The sequence below is a fragment of the Sinocyclocheilus rhinocerous genome, unplaced genomic scaffold (genome assembly GCF_001515625.1).
Source record: "Sinocyclocheilus rhinocerous isolate Xijiao unplaced genomic scaffold, SAMN03320098_v1.1 scaffold529, whole genome shotgun sequence".
NCBI lineage: Eukaryota > Metazoa > Chordata > Actinopteri > Cypriniformes > Cyprinidae > Sinocyclocheilus > Sinocyclocheilus rhinocerous.
The window spans coordinates 902,374-927,137 of record NW_015635521.1 but is presented as its reverse complement, the minus strand read 5'-3'; the positions used below and the strand labels follow the sequence as shown (position 1 = coordinate 927,137).

Genomic DNA, 24,764 nt, shown 5'->3' with positions numbered 1-24,764 from the left:
AAAAAAAAAAAAAAAAAAAAAAAAAAAAATGTTAATTACTGTACTTGAAACTATATAAAATCCCATGTCTGAATCAGAATTCCCCCATATATTGTGTCGCTAATTTAAACATTTCCAAACTTTTTTACAGATAAAAAAATATCTGTAGTTGGTTTGATGAATGTATTGGCTATATTATGCAGTTTGCATTTAGTGAACAAAAATTTTAAATAGACAAAGCAAAGTAGTGTTTCTTAGGATAATTCTTAAGGTTGTCACATTTTAGTTTAGGGACCAATTCTCACTATTAACTAACTGTTAACTATGGCTTCAATAAACTTCTAATTTGCAGCATATTGATAGTTAGTAAGGTAGTTGTTAGGTTTGGGAAAAGAGTAAAGGATCTAATATATGGTCATACAGAATATGTGCTTATAAGTACTAATAAATGGCCAATATGTTAGGAATATGCATGCTAATAAGCAACTATTTAATAGCAAATAGTTAATATTTTGATGGTCCCTTTTGAACATTCTGTTGACAATAAGTAACGTTGCACCTTTTACAGTTTACATTTACATTTAGTCATTTAGCAGACGCTTTTATCCAAAGCGACTTACAAATGAGGACAATAAAAGCAGTCAAAACTAACAAAAGAGCAACAATATATAAGTGTTGTGTATACAGTTGTGCTCATAAGATTACAAGCCCCTTGCAGAATATGCAAATATGTTAATAATTTTAACTAAATAAGAGGGATCATGAAAATTGCATGCTATTTTTATTTAGTACTCTCCTGAATAAGCAATTTCACATAACAGACGTTTATATATTCTCCACAAGACAAAATAATAACTGAATTCATTAAAAATGACCCGTCCCCGTTCAAAAGTTTACATACTCATGAATTTTAATAATCTGTGTTATTTCCTGGATGATCCATGACTGTTTTTCTGTTTTGTGATAGTTGTTCATGAGTCCCTTGTTGGTGCTGAGCAGTTCAACTGCCTGCTGTTCTTCAGGAAAATCCTCCAGCTCCTGCACATTCTTTGGTTTTCCAGCATCTTCTGCATATTTGAACCCTTTTCAACAGATTTTGAGATCCATCTTTTCACACTGAGGGCAATTGAGGGACTCATACACAGCTATTACAAAAGGTGGAAACATATTGATGCTCAAGAAGGCAACACAATGCAGTAAGAGCTGGGGGTGTAAACTTTTGAACAGGATGATGTGTACATTTTTCTTATTTTGTTTAAAGATCATATATTTTTTTTAATTTGGTACCGCACTTAAGAAGCTACATAAATACTTAAATGTTTCCCAGAAGACAGAATAAGTACAATTTACCCTGATTATCCAATTCAAAAAGTTTACACCCCTCAGCTCTTAATGCATCGTGTTGCCTTCTTGAGCATCAGTAAATGTTTTCACCTTATATAATAATTATGTATGAATCCCCCAATTGTCCTCCATGTGAAAAGAGGGATCTCAAAATCATACAGTCACTGTTGGAAATGGTTCAAATATGCAGAAGATGCTGGAAAACCAAAGAATGTGCAGGAGGTGGAGGATTTTTCTGAAGAACAGCAGGCAGTTGAACTGCTCAGGACCAACAAGGGACTCATGAGCAACTAACACAAAACAGAAAGACAGTCGTGGATCATCCAGGAAACAACACACAGTATTAAGATTCAAGGGTATGTAAACTTTTGAACGGGGTAATTTTTATAAATTCAGTTATTATTTTGTCTTGGGGAGACAGAATATAAACATCTGTGAAATAGCTTATTCAGGACAGTATTAAATAAACAATAACATGCAATTTTCATGATCCCTCTTATTTTGTTAAAATTATTAACATTTTGCATATTCTGCAAGGGACATGTAAATTTATGAGCACAACTGTATATCAGTTAACTCTCATTAGACTATTAGTAGACTGTCTGCATAATATCTGCCTACTCTTTATTGTGATGTTCTCCCAACAGACGTTACTGACTATAAGTAACTTGACAAGTAATTGTCAAATTATTCTAACCCTAACCCTACCAGTCTACTAATACTCTACTAACACTCTAGTGAGACTTTGTAGATATAGATGCAACGTTACTTATAGTCAACAGAATGTGTTAAAGGGACCATCAAAATAAAGTGAAACCCTGGTCTTTGAACTAAAGTGTTACCCTTAAGACAATAGTTGTGCTGTTTAAAAGAAGATTGTAGTTATTAGACATATACATACAAAAAATGGTATGAGTCCTGCGGCTCTGTCCTCTTCTAGAACTTTCTGCAGTGCAGCTCCTCGCACAGAAAACTTACTGTCAGTGGGCATTTTCTTCATCCTTACTCCACCTATCAAACCTGCCCTCTCCACCGATGAGTGTGCCTGAAATATCAACAAAACACTAGCATATTATTTCTCAATTAATGATCTTGTTTTAAAAATCATAACCAAATATTCATGTTTTCCCGTTAGACACACATGCTGTAAGCACATTCATAAACAAGTGGTTCTTCACCGTTATCCTGCTGCATGACCCTCTCACTTTGTTTGACATTTCCATTCAATAAGAATTCTTGCTAATCATCCCCACTAACAGATACTCATCCCTACCTACAGATGGACATGAAGCCATTGTCACAGTGCCTGTTGAATGGTGCGTATTATCTTGCAGGTCATTAGTCTAGACTAAATATACCTCTGCAGCAGTCTTTCATCCAGGCTTGTTGTTTTACCTGATCAGATGAGTAGGCGACAAGTTTGGATATAATATCTGTTTCAGATCGGTCAGGATGGTCAGCCTGGATCAGTTTGACGATTTTGGAACGAGCAGCAAGAAAAGCTATGAGAGTGGCTTCACTGGCAGTGCCCTGTACAAACAAACAACACATTATATGTATTTATACTTGATACTTTTAACAATGTTGCCGTTTATGGAAATTCAAAAGCAGTCTATACTGAGCAGGTTTCACAATTGGTAGACGTTCAATATTACTTGAGACATAATTTCCCTCATTTCAGATATTGCATTGAGTGAAACAACCTCAATCAAAATGCCCTGATGCTGCTCAGACATTGTAAATGCAGCGGTGATGAATTTTCATCAGCTCTCCAGCTCTGTTTTGTGTGTCCACAATGAGCGAATGAGAAGACTTCCACTCGAAACCCCTCAATACAGATCACCTCAGCTCATTGTGAGGCACGAGCTGTCTTTGATTTCCCTTCGTAAGCCTGACACGTCCTGATTACTAATGATTCAGTTTACTTTATGGGATAATCTGGAAAACTGTAGCCACACTTGTGTTTTCAATTCCAAAGTCTTTGATTAAATGCCATTTTCACCATATTTAACCCTATGAAGCCTTCTGTATCATATTAGATTTGCACATTTCTAAGACCTCTACATTTTTCTAAAAACCAATCTACTACACACCTTCTGTCATCTGATTGATACTTGTAGCAAGTAAAAGGCCTTTTATTAAAATCTGTTTTAATTCTAAAAACATCCTCACTCAGATCACGGGAAATCTTTACAGATTTGTATAAAGTAAATATAAGTTTTATATTTATATTGTTTATATTGTTAGTAGTATTTCATGATGAGTGGACTGAAAATTGAATATTATATTATATTATATTATATTATATTATATTATATTATATTATATTATATTATATTATATTATATTATATTTAATACTATATTTTATTTTATTATTCATAGATAATCTTTTTAGAAAAACAATGTTAAAATGCATCAAATACGATAGATCAGGCTTTTGTAGAACTTTGATTTGCATTGCATTATATGATTAGTGTGATAGCTGATATTTATATGCATTTTATTTAAGTAGTCTGCTATACTGCTATAAAGATCTCATTGATTTACATTAAAAGCTATCAGAATTGTATCTTTTTTTTGGCCATATAAATATCAGCATCTGCACCAAATTGCATATTTTTGCTCAGTTTGGTCCTCTGAATAACATTGAAATATTTTTTCCCCTCCTTTTTTCCTCCTTGAGCGTGAACTCCACATTTCCCTATACGAGCCATAAAAGCCTGATGTATCAAATATTATACTCAACAAAAACATGAAAACTTCTACATGCTTAGTTGTACTTTCATAAATATCTTCTACTTCCACCTGTTCTCCTCCCATCTCTACTATGTCCACCTTTGCTGAGAGGCATTGCTTACAAAACCCACAATCTCCCTCATTAGTGCGCGCTATCAGTGAAAATAATGCCTGTTGCCATAGTGAGCTCTCTGAAAAGTCCAGAGAAAAAAAACATTCAGTAGGAGGACACACACACTCCAAAGCAGCCTTAATGACAGAGCATCAAACCGACTGTCATCAGTGGGCTTTCCATACGCTGTGCTTCCTGTGTCTCTCTCTAAATGGTCACAGCTGCTCAACTGCTACATCCATAGTGACGAAATGATCACGGACCGCACTCAACGCATGTCCGCCTGACTGGCTCCTCTCATGTGTAGTTGATGTCTTAAAAGGCAATTTCTACAGGACATAACAATTTGCAGGGCCTAGAGAAGAAATCAATGAAAAACAAATTGTTGTGTGGGACATGTGCTTGATATTTGTTATTGTTCAAAAGAAATTGCCCATAAACATGGATTAAGGTTGCCCAGGTGGCATTAAAGTGGTTTAAAATGTCCACATTTTGACACTGGGTACAAGATTCTGATGGGAATAAAGATAGTTGTGTAATTGTTGTGTGTTCATAATATGATTCAACCTTTGCAGAACAAGAGATGCTTAAAGGTAATGTGCATTCACATAGTTAGACATGTCTTGAATTTTAAAATATATACTGTATATATATAATATCTTATTATAATATAATATCTTATTATAATATAATATCTTATCTTCTCTATAGACACCCTGCAGTACATGGATTCCCCTCATGGACCCTTGGTTGAAAACACTGTATAAGTGATACCATGTAAATCTTTATTTAAACTTGCACTACTAGCAGATAAAATATTTTCTTTTTATTATCTTACCTGGATGACCCCTCCCCCTCTGCCCTCTGTACCAGCCAAGAAATCCTCTGGTAGCTTCAGCATCTTCCCCAGCCAGTCCAGCATCACTGTCTCCAGCTCTGTACAGGCAGGACTCGCTGCCTACAAAAATAAATAAATGAACAAATTAATTGATAAATAAAATCTTGAATTAGTCTGCAAGATGAGAGCTTCAGATGGATGGATGGATGGATGGAAAAGCAGATGGATACAGAATTAACAGATTGACAGGTGGCTAAATGGATGGATGGATGGATGGATGGATGGATGAATGTAAGGATGGAAAAGCAGATGGATGCAGAATTAACAAACCGACAGGTGGCTAAATGGATGGGTGGATAGATGGATGGATGGACGGCAGATGAATGTTGGATGGATGGAAACGCAGATGAATGTTGGGTGGATGGATGGATGGATGGCTGGATGGAAAAGCAGATGAATGTTGGATGGATGGAAACGCAGATGAATGTTGGATGGATGGAAAAACAGATGAATGTTGGATGGATGGAAACGCAGATGAATGTTGGATGGATGGAAAAGCAGATGAATGTTGGATGGATGGATGGATGGAAAGAAAGATGAATGTTGGATGGATGGAAAAGCAGATGAATGTTGGATGGATGGAAACGCAGATGAATGTTGGATGGATGGATGGATGGAAACGAAGATGAATGTTGGATGGATGGAAAAGCAGATGAATGTTGGATGGATGGATGGATGGAAACGCAGATCAGTGTTGGATGGATGGAAAAACAGATGAATGTTGGATGGATGGAAACGCAGATGAATGTTGGATGGATGGAAATGCAGATGAATGTTGGATGGATGGATGGATGGAAACACAGATCAATGTTGGATGGATGGAAAAACAGATGAATGTTGGATGGATGGAAACGCAGATGAATGTTGGATGGATGGAAAAGCAGATGAATGTTGAATGGATGAACGAATGTATGGATGGATGGATGGAAAATCGGATGGTTGGATGGATGGAAAAGCAGATGAATGTTGGATGGATGGATGGATGGAAAATCAGATGGATGGAAAAGCAGATGGATGGATGGACGGATGATGGATGGACAGACAGATGGCTAAATGGATAAATACAAAAAATAGACAGACAGACAGGTTGCTAAATTAATGGATGGATGGATGGATGGATGGATGGACAAACAGACTAGCAGGTGGCTAAAAAGATGGATGGATAGATGAATAGATGGTTCAAAGGAGGGACAGACAGATGGCTAACTAGATGGATAGACAGATAGGTGGATGTACAGAGAGAGAGAGAGAGAGAGAGAGAGAAACATACCCAAGAGAATCCAATGCAGCCAATGGCCCCACACAGCATATCAGCCAGCATTGCAGGAAAAGAGTGGGCAGTAGGAAAGTATGCATAGAAGTACGGGCTGTGCCAGTGTGTCACCTGAAACATGTAGAAACATTCAATTAAAAATTGTCTTCAGTGTTCATAAAAAAAACACACACCAAAAGATAATTTTTAAAATCATTTGCTACAGTAATATAACATGTTTTGAAGCAAAAGAGCCACCTAAGACCGGGGACTTTGATCTGTCAGATTTAGCTTGGTTGTTCTATTGTTGTTCACCTTTGCTCTTTTGAACAGGGATTATGACTTCAGTAATAGTGACATCAGGGTTTTTCGCTCAGAACGTTAAAGGTTAGATGAAATTATGAAGGCTAGATGAAATTATTCCATGTGTTTAGCGGAGGAGAGAGCTTGAGGCACTGTGTGTCTGTGTCTCTCTTGCAGGATTTTCCTATTGTGAGTCATTCATTAGCCCAAGCACACACTTTTAAACAACCATTAAAACAAGACTTCTGAAAGGGAAAATTGATCCAATTGGACACAGTGGGAAGGTTAACACATTCAACTGAATTAAAGTGTTTGTTTTTTCCTCTGAGCTATGAAATGAAGGGGTGGGGGATGCTTTTCTCTGACCCCAGGTTAGAGTTTAATGATTCATTTCCTAACTATCAGCTTCCAGCCCCTCAAAAGGTAGACTTTGAGCATGTCTAATGAGAGAAAACCTTGAGGGTCTCTTGATGTGGTCACCTGTTAGTAAAACAAAGTATCTTTATCTGCACAAGATAAATCATATAAATTTATGAATATTTGCATTGCTGTTACATCATCCTTGACATAGTGTATAACCACATCATCATATCTGTTAACTGCTTGGTAGACTATCAGTTTACATTATGGACTTAATGTCATTAAGTGCAATATACACAACTTAAGATAAAAGCTGACAGAAGCTTGCTTTGTTTTTTTTTGTTTTTTTTTTTGTTTTTTTTGCTTCTAAATTGCTATAATAAATTTAAACCATCAAAGACAAAGATTAAAAAGACAGATTCAACTAGATTTCACAAAAGCTCTACTTTCTATAACCAGAAAGTTCTGAGTTAAAGTCACCAAATGTTTTGTTGCTTTTTAGTTTGGGGACCAATTCTCACTATTAACTAACTATCAACTAAAACTTTTGCCTCAATAAACTCTTTATTTACTGTTTATTAATAGTTAGGTATAGTTGTCAGAATAAAGCATTAATATGTGCTTTATAAGTACTAATAAACAGCCAATATGCTAGTAATATGCATACTAATAAGCAACTAGTTAATAGTGAGAAATGGTCCTTAAACTAAAGTGTTAGTGAACACAAAGCCATACTACAATACTGTATATTCAGCTACTGTACACTGTATAATAAATGCAGATTTTAACTAAAAAATTATATGAAAGTTTTTAAAAGTGTTACATGAATAAATGTATATTATTTATTATTTTAGTAGGTAATTCACACATTTTGTATTATATATATGAAGGATAAAGAAATATTACCAGTCAAAAATAGATTTCACAGAGTTCAAGTCCTTAAAAATATTTTGACGCAAGATCTGAGATCTGAAAACCATAGTATGTAATGACTGTAAAGTAAAGGAACTGTATCATAGCTGGTCAGCACTGACTCACCCCTGGCATGATCACCCTCTCTATGTCTTTGACCACATCCTCATAGCTCTCTGCCTCCTCCGGGGCTTCCTCAGGAATCAGTGACCTGAGATATCCAGGTTCCACATCAGGGTAAACCTGCCTCTTCTCAATGTTCTCTAAATAATCGGCCACATAGTCCACCATCTCCTTCCCGCGTCTCCGGAACTCTGCAGCGTCCATGTTTTTGACTGAAATAGGAGTAGAATCCCTCAGTGTGGAGAATAAAAGACAAACTGATGTGCTTTTTAATAAGGAGAGGTGTAATCATATTAGTGTTATTGAGAGTGTTTTCAGGGTCAACCTTACTCTCAGTATCTTAACAGGAAAACCACAGCCAGAGGCCACATGTTCAAGACATTATAGAAAATTATTATTATAGAAAATACTCAACCGTTCATTAGTGTCAGTGATTATTTCCATTTTTTATTGTAAGAATTCTCATAGCATAAAAAATAAATAATACCACAGCATATCATTATTATTTTAGTACTATATAAATACTATTAAAGTTTAATTACTATACTGAATTAGCTTTTTATAGATTTTTAAAAAAATATTTTCAGTTTAATTTAAAATTATTATTATTATTATTATTATTATTATCATTATCATTATCATTATCATTACCATTATTATTATTATTATTATTATTATTACTATTATGTAATTTATGCTTTTGTCACTTTTATTGTTTTTAATATTATTTTTTAATAATGTTAATTATTAATGCTAATGTTAATGTTAGTAATTTTAATGTTTTTCTTTTCTTTTCTTTTCTTTTCTTTTCACTTTAATTCATTTAACAAAAGCATTTTCAATAGTTTTAGTTTTAGTTGAACATAATAACCCTGCAGCTTATTTTGAAACAGGAAATGCACCTCATGGAGAGTGCACAAATTGATTCAATTTGTGTGAATTTGAAAATGAATCCAAAAACTGTATGCCATCGCCTCACCTCAGTAGCAATATTCTGCTGATAAGAACAGCACAGGTTGCCAAATACATACTATAAAAAAATGATAATGATAATTTATCATTGACATGAACTTTGCCATCAATAGTGTTAATAATATACTGGTACAGCTAATTCACACTAATTCTACTGATTTAATTCATTACACTGATTGTCCTCACAGGACATATGTACTAGGTAAATTTGACCTTAAGTTAGAATTTGTTAGAGCAAATGTAATAGAAAGAGACTATACCAATTGTCAGCAGGGTTGGTGACAGTGGCTACTACTAATTATTTGTATGCCTGTTATCTCTTCACACTAATCCACATAATACAAATGGATTGAGATGCGTCAGTGTGGCTGTGAGTGCGTGTGCGTGCGTGCGTGCGTGCGTGCGTGCGTGCGTGCGTGCGTGCGTGCGTGCGTGCGTGCGTGCGTGCGTGCGTGCGTGCGTGCGTGCGTGCGTGCGTGCGTGCGTGCGTGCGTGCGTGCGTGTGTGTGTGTGCGTGCGTGCGTGCGTGCGTGTGTGTGTGTGTGCATGTGATGACTCATACAGAAGGTGACTGGTCTTTTTGATCACGCACCAGTAAGTACTATTAAAGTTGTTAATCTTTACACATGCACACAAACAAGCAAACATAGGTTAAGCATCTGAGGACAAAGCATGAACATATCAACAACCCTAACCCTAAAAAAAAGGTCTGTGCAAAAATGTAATGCATTTTTGTACTCTGTAAGCACTTTTAATATAGAAATATATTAAATATATTAAGATAGGAATATTAGGAATGCTTCTCAATAAAAACAAACCAGCAAATGCAAAGAAGCATTTAATGAATCAATTAGTGTCCTAATGTTCCTAATGAGAATTTTTAAGGGGAAAAAATGCATATAAAGTCTTAAATGACTATCATCAGCCTGATTTTCATTTGAAAAGCCTCAGAAAACACATGGGTTGCCAAGATCAGATATCTTTATGACATGTCACGTTGTACTGAAGCAGGTGCTGTAAAAATGGAGTAAAAGCTAAAGTCTGCTGACATTTGAGGTGACTTCATTTTTTTTTTAAACTCAATATTCTAGAATATGAAATAAAATGTAGAAAAAGAAAGTAAAGACACTCCACCTCAGCAGTAATACATGTCATCAACCTGACAAAATCCCATAATAGTCCTCTATTTGGACCTTGTACCTGGACTGTGTTCTAAAAGCTCAACGAGTGTTACGCTCATAATATCGCTCTCTTTCCTCTAATTGATTTCATTGTACTTACAGTGTCAGGCAAACAGAAGAGTCCTCCCTCTCGTAGGTCCTTACACGCTTTCTGTTTGTTTCAAACAAACACGTATACACACACAGAGTAAAGCAGAGTGATGTGGAACAGCAGGGAAGCCTGGGGGTTTATCAGCCCTGCCACTGTTCAGACGGCCAATCAGAACGAGCCTTTCATTCAGAGCAACGCACACAGGCAGGGCATAAAGAGCTGATTCATAAGGAGTTAATGAGAACCTGTTCACTTTCCACAAACTTAGTCGCCTCCTATCTAATGTCTTAGCCATCAATATTTTTTATTAAACTGTTATTTTGCAGTTATTAAAGACATCTGAAGTGCCTTTGTACAGTTTACAGCTATTTCACATTTAAATGACTCAACGATATACCAATAATATATTGTATTATGGAATAAATGTGTTTTCTTGTAAACTTAGTCATTAGATCTGCATTAGATCACAGGTTTCCCTCTCACATCTTGAGTGAATTAGCTCTGGAACCAAAGTCTATAGAACAGAAACTGGCTATTTGGGTGAAAACCTATCCACAGAAGCCATATACTGGATACATCCAGCAGGACTAGCCTTGTATTAATCAATGTATGCTGTCAACAAAACCCTTTTATAAAAATAAAACCTTTAGTGACGAAACATGGATACTGTAATTGTATGTCTGCCAAATTATTTAAAGTTTTCTGCCTTTTTTATACCCATCAAATCTCAAACTGAGAACATTATTTGAAATAATAAAAGTAATTCTCTAGGCCTATTCATACGAGTCATGAATCGGTTAAAGCCACTCCCTTAAAAAAATGTGTCTGATTTTTAGTTCCAAAGTGGTAATAAAAATGTAATGTAAATGTAGGCCAATTTCTGTCTTCTGCTTATACTGTATACTGACACAGCTTGCATTTATAACTTGCTGGAGACTGAGAGACTGTAATTACTGAGCATCTATATAACTCAGTCAGTGGCACAGTCTCAGTCAATCAGAGTGCCTGTCACTTAAAAAAGAAAGAAAAAAAAGATTATCTTAAATTAGCTATCTTTAAATAGCTGAACCAATTTCGATTCACCACTTCTTTAAAGCACATTTTTGGTTACCTGACACAACAGTTTACAGTGTACAGTTGCTCTTGTCACAGTGACAACCTGATAATTTATATAAAATGGATGAATTCTGCACAGGACTAGTTTAGTTACTCGATACCAAACAGAGGAAAAATCAACCTTTTTACCAACAGGTGGGGATGATTGAATTGATTTACTATTTATGAGTTTGTCTGCCCCCTAGTGGACATAAACGTGGCTTACATCAAAATCTAACAGGTGGTTCTACAAAATAATGCAGCATGTAGTTTTATTGTTTAATGTTGTGTAATATCTGCTAATAATGTCTCTGTAACATTTAGAAACTTTATTAAAAGTGATCCTTGTTGTGTATCTGTGTAGCTAGTTGACACAGTGACTGCAGTCCACATTTGAAATTTAGCTTAACTGTGACTGAAGTCTAAAGTTACATGTTTGCACCATTTTTAGAAAAATTACAATTCATTTTGTTAATGTAATACACATGTTAAATTGTATATGGCCATATTAATACTTTGTACTGTTGATAAGAAAATATAGGAATATTTTGTAGAACAAACTGTCTAGTAATGAATAAATGTAGACTACCAATAGACACCGAGCATTGTTCAGGAGTTTTTTCACATTCACATTTTTTTAAAATCCAAATTAAAATAAATATTTATCTTGAGCTATTTCCAGTTTTGTGAATTATGTATTAATATTAATATTTAATATTTCTGGCATTATTTAAAATTAATTAATTTTTTTATCATTCTCAAAATTAAGAAAACAAAACATTTTAATTGTTAATTGTCTTCACTTAGTCCGTTTTTATTTATTATGTAACACTATGAATTACTGTGTATGAAATAAATATACAATATGCAAATAAACCTGCCTTATCTAAAGAAATGCATTCTTGAAGGGGGTTGACAAAAAAATAAAAAATAAAAATAAATAAATAAATAAATCTGAGTCACATGTTTCCTTAACAGTAAGCATCTTACAAAGTCCTACAACACAAGTATAAAGTGCTAGTCACTTAATCATATGAACACTGTAAGTGTGTAATGTTTGCTTGTTAGGATAATATCAACACACTTTGAGATATCAATCAATTAATGTTTTATTCTAAACAGAATATATCAGTCCCTTATTTGTACAAAAATACCTGAAAATGTTACAATTAGAATTTGTAAGCCATTCAGCTATTTACAGAACCAAGCAGAACACATCAATACAGAATCTGAAAAGAAGAAACCTTTTTTTTCTATCCATGTTTTTGTTTGTTTGTTTGTTTCATTCCCTGAAAGACACATATTCATATTTACTTCTATATTACTTACATTTATGGTCATGATATTTTTTTGCATTGAGAAAACATGCGCAAAGCTCAGGAAATATTACTGACAGTTGGGAGAAGTTTCTGATTATGGCATGAAAAAAAGTCACAGAAGTACTGCTTTACATTACAGCGTCCATGTTACACACGTTAGATGACGTGACGTGACATGACGTGATATGTGGCCAAGTATGGTTACCCATACTAGGAATTAGTGCTCTGCATTCAACCCATCCTTAGTGCACACACACAGCAGTGAACACACACACACCGTGAACACACACCCGGAGCAGTGGGCAGCCATTTATGCTGCGGCGCCCGGGGAGCAGTTGGGGGTTCGGTGCCTTGGTCAAGGGCACCTCAGTCGTGGTATTGAAGGTGGGAGAGAGCGCTGTACATTCACTCCCCCCACCTACAATTCCTGCCGGACCTGAGACTCGAACTCGCAACCTTTGGGTGTTGTTGTTATTGTTGACAAGATGTTGTTATGATGTTAGATGTTGTTATGATTCATGACAATAGCAATAATTAAAATCAGATCCACAGAATTACACATTAAGTTCATTACAAATTGCTATTTATGTATAATGCAATTACTCTGTAACATGAACAGTGTAATCAAAAGCATGACCTCCTCTTTCATCAGAACTGATACTAGTGACAAATGGTCACAAATTCCAGATCAGTAACCATAACCTGAGTAGGAACACCCTCTCAGGTCGACATTAGTGAAGAGAGGGGATGGACCGTAGGGTTTCAAGGCACCTGATATACACAATATTTAAAGGAATAGTTCATCCAAAAAAAAAAAAGTTTGTATATGGAGTACAAAAGGAGTGATATAGCAGAATGTCCAAGCTGCTCTGTTCCACTGTATGGGCAAAAAACCAGCTTGAAACGACTTGAGGGTAAGTAAATGTTTAATTTTTAGGTGAACTATCCCTTTAAGAAAGGGTGGAAGCTATATGATACAATTCATTCTACAGATGTTGCAGACGAAACGTCTCGGTTACGTATGGTAACCCTCGTTCCCTGAAGGAGGGAACCGCTCTGCTCCGAAGCGAAAAGCTGAATATGGGCTGCATCTGCTGCCTACTTATACTCACGCTGTGATCAGCGGCAGCTGGATGCAATAATCGCATGCCAATGTGCATTGGTTCATTTAGTTTACACTCGAAGTAGATTGGTCTCTCTAAGCGAGATCCCAATTCGTCGGTCATCCGACGTGACGTCGAGAGTGACCGACTGAAAGGGAACTAGAATATCTTGAAAGCTAGAGATTCATTAAGAGAAAAAGGGGGAAATAATAGAGGTCTGGTGTGGACTCAATAAAAAGAAGTACACTGTTAGTTTAATAAAAAGAAAAATACAGAGAAGAAGTCTTGCTGGTCCACAGGACCAGTTTTGAACAGCCTCCACTTCAACCCTGAGCAACCCAGTTACATTCATTTCTTTTAAATATAAAAATGACATTTATTTCTTTCACTGATAAACTCTCAACAGATCACACATTTCGCAAATGCTGCCACCAGCTTCTTTCAAACAACAATGGGGAAAATGCAAAAAGAAAAAAAAATCTGTCTTTGATTCATATTAAAGAAACATTTCTACAATATCTACAAGGCATACATTTGTTAGCATTTTCATAATAAGTGTATTTGTAAGAATAAGTGAGTTTTTAAAACAGCAATTTAGCTTAATAATGACCTTCAATGACTAAAGGAGTTCAAAGTCCAGTTTTCCGTCAGCTCAATGCAAACATAACATATTCTTTAAGGTCAATTAGCATGACAAAGCAACACAAAATAGCACTAAAATAAGTTTCTTCATTTTATATGCCATTGTGGAAAAAAAAAAACTGTGTCCAAAAATTCAGTGTGGTATCTACAAACTTGAACAGTTGTACATGAATGGAGTGTAACTATAATGTTACATGACATATGTAAAAATGAAACAATGCTGCAAATGAAATAAATGCGTACAGACAACGTGACTGTAATGTATTACTGTATTAACTCCCAGAGTGTCTGGATTGTGAACAAACATCCTGCTCACACTCACTTTTAGACTGAACGGCCAACTAGTTAACAAGTAGGTTAAGCGCTAATGGTACTCAGACTATCCTACAGATCAATTTTACTCACACAGGTGATTCACCAGTAACATATAGTAAACTAGCCTTTAAGTAACCTACAACTTCCTCACTGGCAAAATCCAAAAATGTTGTTTTTTTTTTCCTTTCTTTCTTTTTTATTGTTAAATGATCTCAGAAAAAAAAAATCATATAACCTCTAAACTCAATACATCCATCTGTCTGAACCAGGCGGAAACATTCCTCATATACTGTTACACTAGAATTATAGTATATCGAAACTGGTTGCAGAATATGCTAATTAATAGCATCATAACTGAAATGTTGTTAGTTTAGTCCTTGGCTGGCTGATTGTATAGCTTCACTTATCAAACCCTGAAAAATAAAAGACAATAATGTCAAGTTCAGAAAGCTTGCGTGTATATGCTTGTGTCTTTTGGTGAACGTACGACCCACCCAAACTGCAGCTAAATCAACACAGACATACACTCATCCTCAAGGCTTGAATTAACTTAACTGACACTGAGAAAGATATTCAAGTGAATAATAATAGCGCTGACTTAAGCCCTGCAGTCTATTTCTGTGGTTAAATCATCCAATGAGGTCTAAATACTACCTGACAGACTGAGATCATATCCTTATTACACGGCTCTCTGAAATGCTTGATACTTGATTCCTTGTCAAATAAATCAATATTTCATTTTTTATTTACTTTTTATTTGTAAGTAGCCGTGTAATAAGCAGCATAATGTACAGTCAAAATATCAGGATTGCCTTTTCGAGATTTTTTTGTTTTTTTTCGAAAACCAGCTGATTGTACATTATCCCTTACTTAAATGAGATGACATGAATTACATATATCTTAGAATACATCTATGAATGAACAGCTTAATGTTACTTTGTGACTACTATTTTTTATAGACAACAATATGAAATTTGCAAAATAGACCTTAATTGTGTAGACACCATAGTTCATCTAACGTGAATGGAAACAAAGCTGTCTGGAATACATGTACAATGCATGTCTGTTCAATGGGCTGCACCATATCATGTGCTAACTTGTGTTTTTGTCCACTGGAATGTTTTTCCAAAAGATGTGTTTTCAATATAGTGTCAGATTAACAATTGACAGCAATGTACACAACAGTACAACCCATTGAACAGGCTTTACTGACTCTACCATTAAAAAAGACCATGAAGACGGTGTTCTACAGTAGGATGTTGATGAAGAATTAGTGCTAAAAGATTCAAGAAAGGGGTTGTAGTTAATAACTGAGGTCCAAAAAATTCACAAAATTGTGGAAGAATATTATTGAACAGCGCTGAGAAAAAACGAAACTAAATTTAAAGTAATCAAATCCAGATAAATAAATAAATTTGTTGAAGCAATACTTAAAAATGATTGCGTCGTTTGCATTTAACTATGCACTGATATCTTGGGTGAACTTGTAGACATGGTGGCTATGCCCTCTCTATCTAGTTTAATACAATATAGGTACAAACTAAAAACATGGCTCTTTCATTACATTGCGTCACAAGTACAAAAAAAAAATATCTTTGCAAATCCGTTGTACCTACTGCTACCATGGACAAGGCAGATAATAAATTCGAACCCCATCTTTCTGTGGGTGCTCTTAGCCCGAGCTTCACAGTGTGCTGTCCTCGAAACAATCTTTCGAAACATGGAGAGAAAACTAGAAAGTCAACAACAAAAACAGACTGGAGCTGGGACTCGAGAGATAACAGCAGTTCTAAAGATTCCAGTTTGTTGATCTAGCTCCTGATAGACTGCGACCCACAGCGGAGTTCCCAGCAGTGGGGTTTAGTGGTTATTACTCAACAGACTCCTCTTTAAAATCAAGGCACCGTTCCTTTAGGATGTGGTGGTGATGTCAGGCCATGTTCTTGTACTCATGTTTAAAGGAATAGTTCACTCAAAAACTAAATTTGGCCATCATTTTTCACCTTCATGTCTTTCCAAAATATTTTCTTTTTTTAGCGGATACGAGTTAGACGTAAGCTTGGCTTGACGTCAACATTTCAGATGGTTCCTCACACAAAGCTATCATGTGGCAGTGTTTTAGTACTCAAGACTGGACTCTTGAGTTGTCATGCACACGGGAACATTTGGACTCGCACTCAACCTTCTTGTGGTCTCGAATACAATACTGTCGTATGGCTTGAAATATAGTCGTATTTAATACTTTCATGGGGGGGTTTGTCCTGGAAACTAAAAGCCATGGTCCCTATGAACTAAGAAATACAGTTGTATGGCAATTTACAACTGAGCAATCTGTGTTCTACAAAAAAAAACTATTCCTTGAAGGAGTGAAGGGACACGTTAATTCTTGGTATGGCCAGTAGAGAGTGCTGCAGGTTATGTTTTGTGAAGGGGAAAAACTACACAAGTGTTTAACACGATAAAAGAGGCCAAATGCACTATGCATGAGAGTTCTTTGCTCGACACAATGAGCACATAAAAAGAAAACAAGTGTCTAAATATTCTAGTGATTACCGGTGAAACGATAAAAACCACGAATTTAACGGCAATGTCTTTTCACAGTACTGAAACCACCAATCGGGTGTCCGCTTCTCACAGGACATTCTAGAATCAAATCTGCTTGATTTATGAAAGCAACAATTGCCATAGCTTGGTTGTTCCTGGTTTATGAGTGCAAAATGAAATCAAATGTGATTTACGAGTGTTCTGCTGGTCTTCCCAAACCATTATCTGTACGATTAAGATCGTGGATCCTGAAGACTCCCTCTAGATGATTGTCCTGAGAACCTGCTCTGGCCACGGTCAAGTGTGCAGGTGGCTGAGAGGTTCGTCAGCAGCTAACACACAAGCTTTATTTCCTTTATTTCTTGCTGGTCCTGTTTGTGTTTGTTCTTTTGATTTCCTCTCTCCTTGATAGAGAGTTGCTCTCGCAGTGTGCTTTTCTCCAGCCCAGCAGCACAGCATTACACCACAGCACACGACGTCTGAGTGTTTGTATTTAGGCGGAATCAGGCAAATGGAGGTCATAAGGCCACAGTGGTGCAGGGGTGTTTAAGTTTGCAAGGCAGAACTCCTCTGTTCAGCATGTAAAACTCCACCAACTGGATCAGGTCTGTGAATTTGGTGGCGGCGTCGTCGAGGCTCAAGAACATTTGACCGTCTTCTTCACACTGGAAAATGGAAAACATAAAACTTTTATGCATTCTGAAATGTGCCAGGCTGCAATTTAAATTCATGCAATTTAAATAGGATTCTAAACTGTCGGTTTCTACGGTGAGGTTTCTCTACTGGCAGAGCTACGGTTTGAAAAGATTCTTGCTGAGCATGTTAATTGAAGTCATGCTGACATGTTTATAGCCAGATACCTGATTAATAACACAGCTTAAAGGCTCAACCTTTTGAAGTTTAACTCTATCGCCCAACTGGAGTATTTTGAGGTTTGTTACAGGCACAGCAAAGCAAGAATGCTTGTTATGTACAGCGTGCTGTGCACTTGCAATGCGTTGGCCCAACATTTGCATCTGTGCCCTTGCGTAACTTAAGTTTCTTGTCTTTCACACTCATTCTCAGCAAGGTAGTATTCAAAAAATCTAATGCATACTTTGAATACTTGACTGTTTTAAGGATATGCCATATGTGCATCAGCACACAAAGTTAATATGCTACATGTTTTGAGTGCAGGAAACTATAAAATCTTACCGGTAAAATCTGGAAATGTTTGATTTTCTGGTGATGACACATTGTAAGTACAAATGCCTTAGGATTGCTCTGGCTATCCCTCAAGAGAAACATTCTGTTGCACAAACGACCATTACGTGTAAGTATATCTTGCATAGTTAGAACAGAGAATCATCCAGAATGTTGTTGAGAATAACCAATGAGCTGTGATATGTACCCATCCACTCTGCCCTGCTGATGGATCATCTTGTGGGACTCCTCCCGTGAAATACGACCGTGAAACCACAGCTGAGTTCTGTGGATAACTGGATCAGAGGAGATACAAAATGTCTTTAGGACAAGGATGATGGTGAGCACTTTTCTATGGAGTACTGTGCATATTCAATAGGCATGTATTGGACATTCTTAAAGTGCAAGGATTTTATCTACACATGACCTGACATTAACAAACTGTTCTTATTAAGACAATGATGTATAGTAATAGTAATTAATAACTTTTTGTTTTACACTTTTTCAAATCAAATTTTACTTTTATTTACATTACCAGCTAAATGTTTGGACTTTGGATTTGTACTAAACATATCACCATTTACATTAAAATAAATAAATTATTTTATTCAGCAAGAATGCATTACACTGATCAAAAGTGACAGTAAATCAATTCACTTTGTTACAAAGAATTTACTTTAATTTTTCAATTGATTAAAATATAACATGTACCACGGTTTCCACAAAAATATTAAGCACAACTGTTTTTAAAATTGATAGTAATAAGTTAGTTTCGTAAGCACCAAACCAGCATATTACAATAATTTCTGAAGGATCACATGACATTGAAGACTGAAGTAATGGCTACTAAAAATGCAGATTTGCCATCCAATTATAATAATTATTCACTATTTTACTGTATTTTTGAACAAATAAATATAGCCTTGGTAAAAATAAAAGGCTTCTTTCAAATACATGATTAGGCATGATAATGTAAATATAAATGTAAAAAAATAAATATATGTCAAAATAGTGATTTAAACACTCTAGAAAGTACCTCCGCTTAATGATGAGGGGTGTAATGGGCTGGGGCTTCCTAGTATATTCATACGCTGACTTCTCTTCTGAAAAAAGACAGGGAGACATAAACCACCACAGTCAATCAACTAAAAAAATTCTACATCATGCTAATTTGATTACAAAACAGTAAACAGTAACTCATAACTTCTATTGACAAATTTTACATCTGTATTATCTGTGTTGCACTGGTAAACACTGCTTAGAAACATGATTCATATTATCTGTAATTCATCTAGATCATGATAGAACGTCTGGTAGATATTTTAAAAATCAAATAACTAAACAATCACAACAAAGAAGATCATTGGAACTGACTCTCCAGGCATGTCCCTCCTCCATGGCAGCACTCTGAGCCTCCACAGGATTGTCAATCACTCGGCCTGTCCTCCCTGAGAAATCCATGGCTACCAGAGAGTTCTCTGAGACACTCCTCTGGAAAAGAAGATCGGAAGTTACAGCGACTTTGTTTGCCCTATTACATATATGTTGTCTTTTGATGGTCCCACTTTATATTAAGTGGCCCTAATACCTGTGTACTTACATAGTAACTAGATGTGTACGTAGTATGTAACCACAGTGTAAGTACACATTGGTACATAGTATCCATCTCCACCGCCTGGATCAAATTGTTCCAATTACTCTTATACATATTGTTGTTACGAAATGTAGTTATATATGTCCTGTTACACATTTGTACTTACACAAACCATTCGGAGGGTTACATGTGTGTAGTTACAGAAATATTACAGCTCTAGATACTATGTACCAATGTGTCCTTACACTGTGGTTACATACTACGTACACATCTAGTTACTATATAAGTACACAGGTATTAGGGCCACTTAATATAAAGTGGGACCAAACTTTTTAAGCATAACATGAACGTGCATGGATTGACCTCTGTTATTTTTTTTCTAAAATTGTCAGCATTGCATAATATCCATAGGACAAGCTGTAATAATAACTTCACTGCCAACACTGGAACAATCATTCCATAATGTGACATCATGGCCCACATACTGACACATGTCTGATTAATGCTCCATCTGTGAGGTAGAGAGGAAGAGAGAGAGAATGCAGGACTAGATTAAGTGAGTGAGTGTCTTACCACAGGCGCTGAGAAGTGTGAAAGCAATGTTTTTCGCTGCTGGGGGATCTTGTAATTTTGATAGAGTAAAATTCCATACTATAAGGAAGAAAAAAAAGTGTAAAACAGTTGAAAAAAGAATGATACCCTTTAACAAAATACCATAATAAAACATAACGCTGATGTACAGAATTGTTCACTGTGTTTTCCTCAAAGTGAAAAGACGCTGCCAGAATTCAAAAATGTGAATTTGCTCCTCAAATATACTCTCATGACAGCAGCATTAGCTGAAAGTGTAAGGTGCTCATTGTCATAACTGCATTTTAATAAATTTGTCATTTTTCCCCTTTCAGTACACAACATGTCATACATCATTTACGTCTGATGCATAGATCACTGCATTATGTTTGTCACAGATGCTCTAGATCAGTCAAAGAAAAGGGTGTAGGTTCTAGATCAGCCTTAAAATGTTTGAGGGTTTTAGATCACCCAGGGAAAGAATGCAGGTTCTAGAACAGCTAAGGAAAGAGTGCATGTTGTAGATCAGTCAGGGAAAGGATATAGGTTTTAGATAAACCTTGAAATGCATATGGGTTCTAGATGAACATATGAAAGGGTGCAGTTTTTAGAATAGCCATGGAAAGCAATGAGTTCTAGATTAGTCAGGGAAATTAGCAGCTTCTAGATTAGCCAAGGAAATAAGATTTAGATCAGGCAAGGAAAGGAGGGGGTTCTAGATCAACCTGGAGAAGGTGAGCATTCTAGATCAGCCAGGAAAGGTTTGCAGGTTCAACTGCAGATCAGTTAAGGAAAGGGTACAAATCCTAGATTGGCCAAGGAAAAAAGGTGTGGGTTCTAGATCAGCCATGGAAGGGTGGGGGTTCTAGCTCAGTTAGCTAAAGTTTAGGTTCCAGGTAAACCACAGAGAGGGTGCAGAGTGCGCCCTTTAAAACTGCCAGTAAAAAGAAGAGGTATCAGATCAGTCAGTGAAATTTTTCAGGTTCTAGATCATTCAAGGTAAAGGTTAAGGTTAAATAAACCAGGAAAAGGATGTGGGTTTTAGGTCAGCCATGGAAAAACTATGGGTTCTAGCGCAGTCAGGAAAAAGGCTCAGGTTCCAGATGTAACATGGAAAGGGTGCAGGTTCTAAATCAGCCAGGAAAAAGGCACAGGTCCATCAGCCAGTGAAATGTGGTTCCACTACCAACCTTGAAGAGTCTGAAGGCAGTCATCCAGCATGTTCTGCTCTGCTCGTCCTCTGCACACAACATCCTCAGTTCTTTCACTTCATTCCTTACTTTGTTAGGCTGCAAATAATCATAATACACAACATTAGTCACTCTGCTACTAAAACGGTGTTTTCCTGCATAAGACAGTGCAATGCTTAAAGCTTTTTAGACTGAATTTGTGTTGAATGTTTAACATTTAACTTTTCAGAGCTTATCTAATTTAAGAGTTCTCATATCAGATCACATAAACTTACTTTTATGCAGAATTCAAAGTCAGTCGGTGCATTGTGCAGCTTTCTCCCTGTTATTACTGTAAAGACATTGCTGTCCTCCAGGTCTGCTAGTAGCTGTAAATGCCTGGGCTCCTGTGAAAGATCAGTCAACCGCTCATGTCATTTAATGGATAAGGAGGGGAGAGGGCACTAAAAGAGCACTCAGAAATGGGGGAGGGGACGGTTCTAACCAGCACCTGATGACATTAACAGAGGCTTGTACATGATATAGACTGGTAAAACAGACTAGATTTGTTACTTTTTTTTTTTTAGAAATAAAGCAAGCAAAATTTAAGTTTAGGGTTGCCATTTCACCAGTATGAAAGATAACTCACCTTTGACGTTCCTTTTGTTGAGAAGTACAACCCTGACCGTCTTAAAAACACATACAGTTTCTTCCATGATTTCCTGCTCATTTCTTTCACATACAAATATCCCTGGATCTCAGGACAACTGCTGGAGTTTAAGAAGTTCTGGAGGTAAAAGAAGAAAATAATTGATAATTCAATAAATCAAACAGTCAGCTAAGATTTGTGGTTTTCTGTTCTGTGTGAACTATTCACAATGTGCTAATAAACCACTGATTAAAAATAATATTTTTTAAACTGGATATCCAGGAAGGTTATGAAGGGACTCGAGGAAATGAGCTAAATCTGACTAAACGTGTGTTCTTTTGTAAAAAAATAACTCATACTGTAAATAAAGTACTGTAAATAATCAGTCAATTGTGAAAAAAAAATCAGTTGTATGTAGCATATCTTTGTTCACTAACACAGTTGTCAGCTAGATTATGAGAGAGGGGTCTTATCTTGTAAAAAGTCAAAGATGTGTGGGCTGATGTTAGACTAGGGGGTGATGGGAAAGAGAACACGTGGCTGTGTTGTACAGTACCTGCAGGAGCTGAGATGGGGGGATGGTCCCATTGGTTTCCTGACACCAGGCAACCATTTGCTCTGGGAAGAAGCTCTGTCAAAAAAAACAAAAAACTTTTCTTAGTGATAGATGCTATTTACACTAAGTGCAAATAGCTATAGATTATATTTACACTCTGTTAAAATAGAAGGATTTTCTGCTATTTTACTACTTATTGCAAATAGTGGCAATTTTCTGCACCTCAGTATTGTAGTACATTATAAAACAGCATGCAATGATAAAGTATTGAGTGTAAATTATAATTTTAATTCAAATTATTAAATGGATGCCACCTTATTGGGACAATAAAGCCCTCCCTACACCTACCCTAACCCTACCCGATACTTTATTTTCAACTTTTTCAATTTTATTGAAAATAAATGCCTTTCCAATGAGATATGAGATTTGAAAAGGGTCGATCACATCAAAAAGACTACGGCACATGCTTTACCACCTACGCCACTGGAGCTGATGTTTGACAACCATCTTTTGTAGTTTTGACTACCCCAATCACACGTTGGTGGGCGGAGTCAGTGTAAATAGCCTCTGCCAACAATGCGGGCCATTTGCACTTAGTGTAAATAGACACTCCATTTAATATAACTTTTTACATTTACAGTGGGTACGGAAAGTATTCAGACCCCCTTAAATTTTTCACTCTTTGTTATATTGCAGCCATTTGCTAAAATCATTTAAGTTAATTTTTTTTCCTCATGAGCATCTCTGGAGAGACCTAAAAATGGCTGTCCACCAACGTTTACCATCCCACCTGACAGAACTGGAGAGGATCTGCAAGGAGGAATGGCAGAGGATTCCCAAATCCAGGTGTGAAAAACTTGTTGCATCAAAAAGACTCATGGCTGTATTAGATCAAATGGGTGCTTCTACTAAATACTGAGCATTTTTCAGTTTTTCTTTTTTAATAAATTTGCAAAAATGTCAACAATTCTGTGTTGTTCTGTCAATATGGGGTGCTGTGTGTACATTAATGAGAAAAAAAAATTAACTTAAATGATTTTAGCAAATGGCTGCAATATAACAAAGAGTGAAAAATTTAAGGGGGTCTGAATACTTTCCGTACCCACTGTACATCTCAATGTTGAGTGTGAATGAATTCAACGTTACATTATATAACTCTTATTAGTAGTATGATGCTTATTAAATGAAAAAACAAGTCTAATACAACTACTACAACTGCTACTACTAATAATATTAATAATAATAATAATGCAAAGTAACAAGAAATTTTCTATGATTAAAGATATCCATCTGCTTGTTTAACATTTTGCCTCATCACTCAGAAAAAAACAATCTTCAACAAAGGGAAAGGTTTTGTAATGACTGCTGGAAAAACCCTGTCTTTAGTGGTTAAGGTGGATGAAAGAAAAGAGCAATTATTTGAAATGATTCTAAAAGCTCCTTGGTCCAAAAACCCACAAAACAATGGAGTATTACATAATCATTTAAAAGCATAAGCCTGCCACACATTGACTTTCTTCTAATGATTTTCTACCACCACAAGGATTTTCAGGAGATTCAGTACAAAGCTTTGCATAGCTCAGAGAATAACTTGAAAGAATTCATAACAATTATTATTTACAGTGCACATAATGTCTTAGAATTTAAACAAAAATCATTGGTACAGCATTGTATATAACCTGCACCATATTAAATAATGAACTGACATAAATATTCTAAATTACTTACTTTTTATGGCATAACCAACTGAATACATCAATG

The 24,764-nt window shown here is 36.0% G+C and overlaps 2 protein-coding genes across 4 annotated transcripts in view; both read right to left on the bottom strand.

Moving 5' to 3' along the window:
• The window catches only part of LOC107746968 (aromatic-L-amino-acid decarboxylase-like), a 28,358-nt gene extending 17,946 nt beyond the window's left edge, over window positions 1–10,412 (bottom strand). Inside the window, exons 1-6 of the mRNA XM_016561335.1 lie at window positions 10,275–10,412; window positions 8,025–8,233; window positions 6,342–6,455; window positions 5,012–5,131; window positions 2,719–2,853; window positions 2,225–2,368 (exon numbers count right to left, since the gene is read on the bottom strand). Coding sequence (XP_016416821.1) covers window positions 2,225–2,368; window positions 2,719–2,853; window positions 5,012–5,131; window positions 6,342–6,455; window positions 8,025–8,225 — 714 coding nt within the window. The 5' untranslated portion in view covers window positions 8,226–8,233; window positions 10,275–10,412. The remainder of the gene's footprint in view (window positions 1–2,224; window positions 2,369–2,718; window positions 2,854–5,011; window positions 5,132–6,341; window positions 6,456–8,024; window positions 8,234–10,274) is intronic.
• Window positions 10,413–14,010: 3,598 nt separating this feature from the next.
• Window positions 14,011–24,764, bottom strand: part of LOC107746967 (growth factor receptor-bound protein 10-like) — a 110,824-nt gene continuing 100,070 nt past the window's right edge. For all 3 annotated transcript variants that reach the window (XM_016561332.1, XM_016561331.1, XM_016561333.1), the window contains exons 8-17: window positions 23,004–23,078; window positions 22,448–22,585; window positions 22,095–22,205; window positions 21,820–21,918; window positions 20,633–20,710; window positions 19,840–19,956; window positions 19,502–19,568; window positions 18,674–18,761; window positions 18,478–18,571; window positions 14,011–17,948 (exon numbers count right to left, since the gene is read on the bottom strand). In XM_016561332.1, the coding sequence (XP_016416818.1) occupies window positions 17,802–17,948; window positions 18,478–18,571; window positions 18,674–18,761; window positions 19,502–19,568; window positions 19,840–19,956; window positions 20,633–20,710; window positions 21,820–21,918; window positions 22,095–22,205; window positions 22,448–22,585; window positions 23,004–23,078 (1,014 nt within the window). In that variant the 3' untranslated portion in view covers window positions 14,011–17,801. The remainder of the gene's footprint in view (window positions 17,949–18,477; window positions 18,572–18,673; window positions 18,762–19,501; window positions 19,569–19,839; window positions 19,957–20,632; window positions 20,711–21,819; window positions 21,919–22,094; window positions 22,206–22,447; window positions 22,586–23,003; window positions 23,079–24,764) is intronic.